General features: G+C 43.0%; 1 protein-coding gene across 2 annotated transcripts in view; it reads left to right on the forward strand.

Moving 5' to 3' along the window:
• Positions 1-12,045, forward strand: part of dennd2b (DENN domain containing 2B) — a 44,477-nt gene that overhangs the window by 12,469 nt on the left and 19,963 nt on the right. For both annotated transcript variants that reach the window (XM_076155591.1, XM_076155590.1), the window contains exons 2-4: positions 518-616; positions 4,741-6,024; positions 7,995-8,140. In XM_076155591.1, coding sequence (XP_076011706.1) covers positions 543-616; positions 4,741-6,024; positions 7,995-8,140 — 1,504 coding nt within the window. In that variant the 5' untranslated portion in view covers positions 518-542. The remainder of the gene's footprint in view (positions 1-517; positions 617-4,740; positions 6,025-7,994; positions 8,141-12,045) is intronic.

Consider the following 12,045-nt stretch of genomic DNA (forward strand, 5'->3'; position numbering starts at 1 on the left):
GCTGTGGTGGTTTTTGTTGAAGGAAACCTGTAGTTGTTGATGTTGCATTGAAGGATTACAGCCATATTTCCATCAGTGTGAGGCCTGACTGAACAGAGGATCCTTTATAGCTGCACAGCGATGATGCAATATCGTATCAATGCTGCTGTGCTAGTGGTCGCCGCTGATAAGCTTCATATTTGGAACAGTAACGTTAGAGAATGATTTCCACAGTAGCTGAGGGCCATTTAAATCAATTTCACATATAACATCTGATGATTTCTGTCAGATTGACTTTGATTCTGAGCTGCAAATGTCAGCAAATGAAGAATAAAGTGATTGAAGGTGCTTGTTGCAGATGGTTTCTGTTCTTCTGGACCTCTCCTTGTTATCTTCCTGTGTAGTTTGAGTATGTGTTGTCTGTTTATTTGTGTTAGTGCACATTAATGGACTCTGGCATCTGTGTTTCTCCTAACAGTTATAGAGCTACTGTATGACAATGTCCCTGTTGTTTCATGTCCCTCTGTTTGCTCATCAGGTCGGTGGGCGGTCCACAGGCAAACATGACTGCCAACAAGAGTTCGAAGGCCGTGCCTCGTGCAGGAGGGGCTAAAGCTCCGCGGGACATCCCCGACAGGTCAGTGACATCAGCATCTGGGCTGAGTGGTGTGTGTCTGTAAATCACGTTTTGGGCTATTAGGACAAGGGCCCCAGCCATCAGCTTCTACCTGTGAGTACCTGTGAGTTCAAGCCTGCGTGTATTAGCATGTAAGGACTGACTTTTGTCCTGCGGGTTGTGATATGTGATCGCTTCACTGTCATGCTGTGTTACCAACGCTTACTTTAGACAGAAAATGTAAATAGGAACAGGTTGACTCATTGAAAAAGCTGATTTATCTGATTGTTACAAATCTTACTGCACTTAACAGCAGGGGAGAGACATTTGAAAGGTACAGGGACGATCCTGGCAGCGGTTCTTCTGCTGATGCTTGCAGCTGCTCTCAGAGTTTCAGCGTGTCTGTCAGCACTGATGAAAAGTTCAGATCCCGCTTTAATTTTCTGTGCTGATGAATAAGGAAGTGAGTCATGGTGACACACACACACACACACACAGAGGTTGATGGTTCTGACTGAGGCTGTACAGCACAAAGGGACCTGTAACTGCTGCTTTGTGTAATCGCTCGTGGCTTATGAACGGCTTATTGGCCTCATGGGTCTGTTTCCTTTCAGCTTTTAAAACCATTTAAAGCGTGGATATAAGCATGCATTTAAATGAGCAGCAGTGAATGAATGAATGAAGTAAACATGCTTTGTGTTTGTACGTAAGTGTAGTATTTATATTAATCTATTCTCACTTCACTGCATATAATATAAAAATATGATATAAACTTTCTCTCCACTGTCTTTGTAATGGAGTATTTGGGCCTCTATTGAATGGAATTAAAGGGACATTTGATATGTTTTCAAGGGCTAAACCTCTTGTATTAGATTAGTACACACTGTTCCCCTTCCCCCCTGAATGTTCCAAAACATTTTGTACATTTTGTATTCATTACAAATCTAATGTGAATGTGAAGACAAATGATAAATGATAAATGACGTTCTTTACCTGTCGTCTTTGACATGTATTAGTACAAGTGCAGCTCCTGTGAGCAATTAGCTCCTCCGTCCTGGTCAGCAACAGGAAGTGGTTTGTGGTTTGCATGCCCTGAAAGCCACAGGCCAGGTCCTCTCTGGCACCCTGGGCCGTGTGCACGTGTGGTCGGCCCCACTGAAGCAGACTGAGCTGGGCTTATTTTCATAAGCACGGACCCAGGCCCTAAATACACAGGAACTCTGCTGAGTTTCTTTTTGTCGGTTTGAGCTCCAGGTCTTCATACTGAGTCAAACATTTTATAATATGAGGATTTATCCCAGCTAAAGTAAGCAGTGATACTTTTCAGTTTATGGCAAAGGCTGCTCATCCTTTTCAGGCTTGTGGGGGCCTGGAGCCTCTATCAGAGGTCCATTGGGTGAGAGACAGGATACAGCTGTGGCACATTGCCAGCCAATCACAGGGCTGAAACACAGAGACAGATACACTCATTCACACCTACGCAACGTAGACTTTCACCGAATCTGAACGTCTTTGGCCTGTGGGAGGAAACCGGAATACCTGAAGGAAATCCACACACACATGGGGAGAACATGCCAACGCCAAACATGCCAAGACCCCAAACGGGATAAGACCCCTTAGCCCTCTTACTGTTGCTATGTTACCACCACATTACTGTCATTCGCGTGGTGCAGCATTTTTCCTGTGTCGCTATTGTATAATGATAAACAAAGCAAAACAAAATGACCCAGAAAGAATCAAACTCATTTAAAAAAGAAAAATGATCTCAGTATTTGCACTTTCACTGGAGTGTGTGTTTGCTCTGGTTGCTACCACAACATTCCCAGGCTTCAGAGACGCTGCTCCCTCTCGAGCTTCTTGCTGCATTAGTCTTACTACTGGCCAGGACTGGATTCAGTCCTTTTGCCAGGGAACCAATAGGATTTTAATATGACAGAAAATTGTAACAGTGATCACAGCATGACGTCGTGTTTCTGCAATGAGCTGGACTGAGGATTAATATCACCACGCATTCAAAACTCTGCTCTTGATAACAGAACTTGTTTGACTTATTGTAGAGTTTCTGATGTGAATGTTTTCACGTAAAACTAGTTTGTTAGTAGTAAGTTTTATTATTAATGAACCATTTCAAACTGACTGCACCTGTGCACACTGGGTGAAAACAGAGTGTTTTAGGTAATATCGCTTTAAGACACCCTTTTAGAAAAAGCACACTTCAGTTGTTCTGATTGGCCAGCTGCATCCGTCCTCAGCAAACATGGCAGCCTCAAAGTCCACAGGTCCACAGGTGTGTCTAATCGGGTGTGGAGGCAAAAATAAACAACCCAAAACAAAGCTTTAAAGGCGTTCAGGACCTTTGCTTTGGTCTTATGTGAATGTTAAATTTTGACTGGATAGTATAGGTGTTAAACATGAAAAAATGAATTTCCAATTTAGTCTAAACAAATCAAATTGCTGTCTGTCATGTGATTAATAACTTTATCAAGAAGAAATCAGATTTGTTGAAACAATGTATATGCTTCCATGATATTGTCATTTATCACAGTATTGTCTCTTTTACAGAACTCTTAACTCACAATAGAGTAAATGTGTGGAATCTACCATTATATCATTATCACATTATAAGTTATAATCTGTCTGCCACTCTATCTAGCTGAAATCTCACATATGTTGACTTTTGAAATATGAAATCCATAACTTTGAAAGATACAACTATAATTCTACAAGGACATAAAGCTCCCTCACTGCATCTTTATGTGCTGTCCGTCCAAAATGCCCGATAGAACCTTATACTGAATACTCAGGTGATGTGCAGTAAAAGTCTCAGATTCTGTATGAGTTGTTTTGTTATCTAGAAATCCTGTATTTGTTTAGCGCTGAGATAAGATGCAGTCACCAGGCGTGGAGCTTTCAGGTTGTTAGGTGATATAAAAGATCTCTCCTCTCCACCCTGCAGCATGAGGAATGAAACCAGGGAAGGGCAGAGAGGTGTGAGGAGAGATCTGTCCCAACCTGTACTGTTGGATCACAGTCCACAGCCCTCAGCTTCCTCCTCCCATAACGCTTGTTATTCTAACCGTGGCTCTGACATCAGATCTCCTAACGCTTCACTTTCGCAAGAGTCAGTTAGCTTCCAAGTCATGACAAGGTTCTCGAAAGAATATGAGTAGTAAGGTGTCACAATCGCAAGGGAAGGTTTGTCTGTCTGTGAGGGCATTAAATGAGGTGAGCAGTGTGAGAAAGTGGAGGTGTGTGTGCAGTGAACGATGGTTTAGTCAGCAGTGAGTGTGGTTCAGGCGTCTAGTCGCTGTCCCGGCTGTACGGATCAGGTTTGAGCAGCGGAGGAGCACTGGGACTTTAACAGGTAAGAATGTGGCGATGATTCTTCCTCAGCTTCCTGTGTGAGGTCCACAGTGATTCTCCTCAGATTATTTTAATTATGTGGAAAAATCCACACTGGCATATTAATGTAGTCTGTATTACTGTTGGCTTTGAGGTTCATCTCCTGCTGCCAAATACAGAATTCTTTCCTGCGGTTATTCTAAATAAGTTGCTTCGGGTTTTTGTTTTGCTTTTAATCTTGGATGTGATATTTTGTTTCTTTAATTTTCTTACATCTGGTTCGCTGTGAGTTTCTTTCGCTGAAATACTTGGCGACCCTGTCTGATGATTCATCTGTTTGAGTTATTTTCTCTGAAAGTCTGATGATGATGTTTTTTGGAATTTGATTTTGGATTTGTTGTATTGGTATTATGGCTTCAATCACCACAGCACGATGTACTAGAGATTATTTGTCGGTACTGCATTAAGGTCAAAATGAAGTAAGCCACGAGGAGAGTCTGGATGCATGTGGAGGTGTCTTACTCAGAATATTATACTAACATGCCTGAATACATTGATTTACAAGCACATAATCTATGTGTGTTCTTCAAAGTGAGTTTACACAGATTTATATTGATTCAAATCACATTATTGTGTTTACATGATGTTTGAAAAATGGATTTATCCTCTTAATCAGACCACAAAGTTAGAATGTGCGTGTAGTTAAAGTGACTTTAGGCCGTTATATGGGAGGGTTGTTGTGTTGGATTGCATTGGAATGTAACAGCTGCCTCCCGTTCACACCTGTCGTCATCGTGTTTCAGGTGCCAGTCTACATCCCCGCCTGCTGTTCTGTCTCCCAGCCAGGCGCGGTGCCAGCAGACTTTTTTCAGCGACACTGAGAACTCTGGGAAGCAGAGCAGGTACGTCAGGACTGACGGCAGGTTCCTGGTTCGTGCTGGCTGGAACAGCAAGACTGCCAGCCTCTGCAGTGGTTTGTCTCTCGGCAGTGATACCGACTCCCAAGGCCGCCTCACCAAATCCAAGAGCATCAGCTGCCTGGACAACAAGCTCTCCATCTATAAGCCGACACCTCCGGCTCAGGTGTGTCAGGAAAGCCAGAGAATCCAGCAACAAAAAGACAATCAAGGGGAATTTTCTCCTGGAGATGGACTCAATAGGCCATTGAGCTGGAGCACACTTTCTCTGGGACCTTCCTCTAACCAAGGCCACAAGCGCACCTTGTCTCTCACACGCTCAGTTGCAGGTGCGCCCCCCACTGCTATCCGCAAAAAGATCTCAGAATGGGAGTGCAGGAGGGTGTCTTTGCCTAGGATGAGCTTGTGTCTTGATAAAAGGCCAGGAGGTGAACGCGTAGGAGGCAGTGAGGGCTGCCCCAGCCTGCTCTCTTCTCCGTGCAGTGAGAAGACGTTTGACTTTAAGGGGGCACGCAGGATGAGCACAGCATTTTCTGAGTGCTCCTACACAGAGGAAGACGAAACCGTCTCTGACAAAGACGGCCTTGGCCGCTTCCAGAAAAGGATAGGTAAGACCGAGTCCTCAGGAACATTCCTGCGTTCCCTGTCTGCTCGGAAGGAGACATCGGCAGTCCTCAACAGGATACAAAAGATAGAGCAAGCCCTGAAGGAGAATCCCAGCCCATCCCCTCCACGTTATCTGAGTAACTGCTATGCTCCAGACAAGACCAGACAAAAGTCTTTTGTGATTGGTGGAGCAGAGGACTTGGACAGCACATGTGGCAGTAAGCGCAGCAGCATTTGCTCAGTGACCACTGAAGCAGATACTGTGTCGGTGTCTGATAAGCTCTCTAAACTCAGACAGAGGTTTAGTGTGAGCTCCACCAGATCTGAGAGCCCCGAGCCAGCCGCCCCTCAGAGCGCCACCGGCACATCGGTCAACCCCTTACCTAAACCCAAACGCACTTTTGAGTACGACGCCAAACCAAACCAGAAGGGCGAGTTGCCAGCCAATGGACTACCTCCGAGCTCTGCCTCAGAATCCCCTCCACCTCTGCCCTCCACCCCCGCTCCCAGCATGATACGCACGCCCAAGACAGAGGGGAGCACCCCCATGAGAATCCAGGATAGGTGAGACCAGAATATACATTTACTTACAATAACATCATTGATTTGTCTGTATTCTGACTCTATGTTGGTGTATTGCTCTCATAGTAAACACCAGGGCCATGCAGATGCTGAGCTGCGGTATTCAGTGTATTTTCTGCATGAATGCTTTTTTTTAGCCGCCTTTGGGGAAATCCACATTTGAGGAGGACCTTTTTATTTTTCTTGGGGGTTGGAAACTTTTTGACATGCTTGACAATCTTGTGAGGGATTTGGATCCCAGACAAGCCGGTCATTCTGTTGTTGTAGTGTGTTAAGTTGCTGGCCTCTTCTCTTCCTTAGAGTGCTCGTTGCTATGGTGCAGTATTATTAGATTCTCCTCACTTTATTTAAGCTTTGACTCCAAGATAAAACTCCTCAACTTGTGAGTTATTAAAACCACTAGGCTACACATGGATAATAAGATAAGAGCCAATTTACAACCTGCTCTAATATACTGAATATGTGTTCATATAAATACAGTGTTTATTGACCTTTGTAACATTTCATTGTTGTTATTGTTTTCTTTAGCCATTATCTTTTCAGGGCAGCTTAACTGAGAGTTATGCTCTTTTTTCACACACTGTAAATATATGTATCTATGTATTTAAATGCAAACTACAGGCAAAATCTTGTCTGTACTGTGATTAACACAAAAATGCAACACACAGGTATGGAGGTGATTAACAGGATGCTACGGTTAGTCAAACGTCCATGATGCATTGCTTCATCAGACTGTGTAGGTTTGTTACTTGGAGTAATTTATACCATTTATGTGTTAACATGAATTTGAAAACAACATTATTTATGGCCTTAATCAGAATATATTCAGTGTTCCAGCAGGCATGTAAATATAGGAGTATTACACCTTCTAGCTGTCTTGCACAATCACAGGCTTTGGTGGTTGCTAATGAGAAGCTCCACTGGAGCGGTCTGGGGTTCGTTTCCCTGCTCAAGGGCACATCGTCGGTGGTAATGAAGGATGTGCAGGTGCTTCTTGTTTCGCTTGTTGTGGCCAGATTTGCGCTGCCAGTCCAGGGATTTTTGAATCAGTTCAGCATTCTGAATTCTTTGATGCGTAGTATTGTTTATTTCCATGTAAACAGCAGGATGGTTTCATACAGCCTCCAGCGTTCTGTCAGACTCGTGTTTTAACACAACCAGTTTACAATTGGGGCAGAGCAGAAAAGCAACACACTCAAAACACATTTGTCGCCTCAGTAGCTGATTTATTGCGCTGCACTTGAAGCAGAAAGGTAACTCCACTCCTGCTCTGCCTACAGGTGAACCACCTTTTCTGAGGCAAACATGTGACATCTCACACTAATGATTATTCTCCATTGTTGCAGCGGTATTAGCTGAATCTTTTAATAGTGCTGTAGGCTCGAATTGTCATTCTTTAGGAATAAGACGTCTTTAGCATGTTTTGTGAGGGCGGAGCCTCACCAAATCTTCCCCATGTGAAAAGGGGATGAGAACCTTAAACGTTCATCCTCTGGACTCTGTGTTTAGCATTCCTGTGGTTCATGCAATTTCAGACCGAGCTTTAAAGCCACGAGCTGTCGATGGAGCGACAAGACCGTAGATCCCTGCACTCATGCGGCTGTGTGAAGTGTTCATGCGCCCTGCAGCTCAGAGCATGCACAGGATTAGAAGATGTTTGTATATTTACTTGTGATTTATGGACCTAGACTAGAATACACACAGTTTAAACATAACTTTTCCATATCTTAAGACTAAAGCAGTTGGCCGGTGGAGGATCTTAGAATGAGACCTTATGGACTAGACTCTCCCACCATCTGGACTGTTTGTGCCCTTATCTGTCTAATACCCCCCTCCTCCTCTTCTTCCTCCTCCCCCCTCTGTCTGCTGACTGACTCTTCCTCCCTGTAATTTTCTGTGCGTAAAACATTTCCTCATCCCGGTCTGTTTTGACTTTCTTCACTTCTTTTTAGGGAGTCGTGTGAGTCGGAGGATGCTGTAAGCCTGCCGTCGTCGTATCCTTCCTCACCTACAGAGAACGGCACAGTGACCACAGAGTCACGGAGTCGGCCCAACTCCAAAAGCACTTTAGAGGAGAATGCTTATGAGGACATAGTAGGTAAGCAAAATGGTTTGGATACAGTAGAGATGATCTCTGTTTAGTCTTTGTCTCACACAGAGTCCACACATATTGAAGAAATCATGTCATTTTGTAAAAAGAAGACCAGATGAATCCTTTTACTTGAGTCATTCTGTTCTCCTGTATGCAAAGAACACCGACACAGATGAACAGTTTGCTATTTGACCTCCTCACTTCCTGGTGACATGTGTTTGGACTTAAAAACAATCAGTCATGATCCTGTCTCAGTTGTGGAGGACTGTGAGTCTAGAATTTCAGAAAAGTAACATTTGCGGTCATTTTTGGAAGTTGTCTATACCCGGAAATCATGTCAGGGTACAACCTTCAGGGGTGAGCGGAGTGCTTTGATCAGGTTCCAAGCCGGCTTTAGCTTAGAGTGACTACAGTGACCAGCTATGATAATGGGGAGGTATCTGAATCAGAATCATTTGTTATGAGCCAAGCATGTGAAATCAAGCAATTTGCCTTGTAAACGTTCCGCTAATCACCAAATCTTGGGCCTCTAACACCTTTTTGACCTTTATGTTCTACTCTGGGGCCATCAGAGACGATACACATGATGTTTGATTTGGACATGTGTGTTAGACTGAAGTTAAATCATTTCATTGTCATGCAGCCCAGTCAACCTTAAAGTCACAGATTGAGGTTATTTTATTCATTTTATCCACAACCGTGCTTCAGATGAAATTAAAGGTTGCCTGTCATATTATAGTTGTTTTAGAGACAGAGTTGTGAAATTCTCTGACTGCAGGAGATAAAGTGTGTGTGTGTATATGAACACACTTTGCCTGTCCAAGAGCCAAATTCCTTTCCACTAGCAAATCACCCCAGGCCTGCTGCCCGGTCCAATTTCAGTTCCCCGGGTACACACTTAATGTAGTGGAACTGTGTATTAGTGTGAGCAAAGTCTAGCTTGAACATCATAAATTCTGTGTCTCATGATGAGGTTTGGATGTGAGACTCAGTAAAACGTCAACATCCAGAAACAGAAATAGTTTTCATGCTGGACATTAAATGATGACCAAATAGGGGCTGCTTTTCTTTCTGCAAAGTAACTATTTGATTATTCCATGGTATGTGTCCAGGGGAATGTGGCCTGAGCAGTGATATTGTTCTTGACTCATTGCTCAGTGTGAGTTCACCAGTATTGTGTGTGATTTCCATGTGAACCTGAACCAAGCCCCATTGTTCATCTGGTACTGAGTGGGGAGTTTGCAGGTCGTATTGTCGTAACCTGTAACCCATTTTAAGACACAGAAATCAGTGTGTACTCTTGGTTTACACATTAAAACATCATACAGGAATTGTTTCGGAATATACTGCAGAAAGAAACTGAGTGGGCTTAGAAATGTGACATGTAGCTCTTCATTTTGCGCGACAGTGTTTTATGAATAGCTTAGCCGACGTGCAAATGAGGAAATACCACAGTGACGCCCTTTATGTTTAATCTAGTTCTTTGTTTGATGAATTACTCCCTTTGTCTTTGAGTGCAAGACAGTTGCATGAGTGTGCATTGACATAGCTCCTGTCAGAAAAAGCTGCGGAAGGAGGATGACGGTTTCCATCACTAAACAGTGGTTTACAGGTCACATGTTCCCTTTTTGTAAAGCTGCCACAGCAGTGGGAAATGAGCCATGATTCAGTGCCTCTGCACCCGGATTCTAGCATGCAGCTATTACAGTTGATCCAGAAGTTGCCACACATTTCCTGAACTCCATCAGGAGATCTTGGCTGAGAAAACAGCACTTTGAGCGAACACGACGTTTACGTACACCAGTTTGGTTCCTGGCTCTCATGATTGATGTCAGACTTTTACCATGTGAACATAAGTAATTTGTGACCTGGGAGCCAGCGTTACTATGGCTGCATGATAGATTGCGATATCAAGGGACTATCAAGTACCTCTGGCTGGTGTAGCTGATGGATGGAGTGCCTCAGAGTGATATACAGTACAGGCTGATGACTCAGGCACTGCACTCAGCCCTTTGTATGATTAAACCTATAGTAGGTCACACCTGCTTTATGTCACTTACACTGCTGGAGTTCTGCTTCAACAGAGTTTGGTGGGACATGGGCCTGGGATTTTGGACGTCTTATTTTGGACAATCTATTCAAAAGTAGTTCAGCAATATTAGTGAAGAAATTTTGCATGTTTATCCTGTATCCTTTATCTTTTGGTTAAAAGAAGAAGCTCAAACATAACAAACAAGTCTTTTTAGCCATAATTGCTATTATTGTAACTGCTATGGAATGACTAAGATAAAGTAATATAATATTTCATAATTTTTTAAGAAAAAAGATTCCAGTACTAGAAAACACATTTTCATATTCCTTGATATCAGAATAATTTAAAAACGTTTTTTTTTCTTATGACAAATAAAGAAATTAAATCTGTTTATTCAATCTGCTTGTTATTGCCAGGAATTGTTCCAATCTTGTTTGGTTTAGTTTGCTCATTTCTTGTGGTATTAAATAAATCCCAGTGTCCTCTGTGATTACAATTTTAATCCATTTTAGTTGGACAATGACACTCGCTGCTGGATGTTGTTTTTGTTTTTCTCTCTCCAAACACACCCTGCATTCTTCCTGATAAATCTCCTCTGTGATCTCAAGCAGACTCCCCTGAAATGTATGATTTGTGGTGCTGCCAAATGTTTACACAAAACTGTAAATACCTTTTCATCCTGTGCACTTTTCTGTCAAGCAAATCAAAGGACTGCCGGTGCCGCTATAGCTTGTCCACTTTACAGTGTAACCTGATACTGAAATTTGTTCTCTGTCTCACCCTGCCCAGAGTCTATTGTGTCCACAAAAATGTACAGTCACAGTGTGCAGTTGAGGTGTGTCCACTCCCTGCATAATGCTGTGTGTCTGGGTGTGTGTTAGAGAAAGATGTGGATGTTTGTAATCAGAGCAGTAGATTAGTACCCTGCACAACATAAGTAGCAATAGAGACGTATTATTTTCCCAGCAGGCTCTCATTACAGTGCTGCTTCAGTTTAATGGAGCTGTGGCACTTGGGGGTCAGACTAAGCTCTCTTATTCGGCTCCTCAACTTTAATGATGCACAGAAAATCACTCCAGTAATCTAATTTAGTCTCTCACACAACATAACGCTGAGGATCCCCCCTAGTAAAGGTTGACAATGGGTGGAGGTGCCTGTTTACCTGAGACTGGTTGAGTAATTCACCTAAAAATAGTTATTGGAACAAAGCTTTGGCTGGGCGTGTATGTTAGGCATTTCACTGTGAGTTCACTGGGTTCTCCCATAATATGTTCTCGGAAAAAAGAGCCCAGCTACCAAACAGATTTTGTTCCTTTGCTTGCTATCGACAGATAATACAGCTTTTCTTTCTCTCAAAAGTTCCCCTCATGCATTTCAACACCATCTGGCCCTGTTTTTATTCTTCAGTGTGGTTTCTTCACTTTCTCACAACCTTTTTCAGACCCTGCCAAAAAGCTATTCTCAGAGCTCATGTCTGAATGGACATGGGCTGTGGTGTTACACAAGTTTTGTCTTTATTGAAGTTGGCCCAAGGCCAGGTGACATCAGTGAGAGCTCCGCTCTGCTCGGTAACCTTCCTCTTCTTTGTTTTTCTGCTTATCCGTTATTGATTGAAGGACTCCTATAGATTAATTTAAAGCACAGTCCATGCTTCCACTGTTTTGTATTTTCACTAGTGTAATTGTGAATCTCCTGTTGCTCTGAGCAGAAATGAAATTAGAGCAGCTAAAGATGTTTTAAAGGTGATCGTAGACTTGTACATGAGATGAAAAATCTTCACATTTGTTTTACAAATTCACTGCAAAATCACCGTTTAAGAGGATGAGCCTCTGCATTTGTCCACTCCATCTCTCAGAGCAGACAGTTTGCATGCTTGGAC

The sequence above is a fragment of the Genypterus blacodes genome, unplaced genomic scaffold (assembly GCF_046128005.1).
Source record: "Genypterus blacodes isolate CSIRO-AG114 ecotype Tasmania unplaced genomic scaffold, CSIRO-AGI_Gbla_v1 ptg000067l_1, whole genome shotgun sequence".
In the NCBI taxonomy this organism is placed as follows: Eukaryota; Metazoa; Chordata; class Actinopteri; order Ophidiiformes; family Ophidiidae; genus Genypterus; species Genypterus blacodes.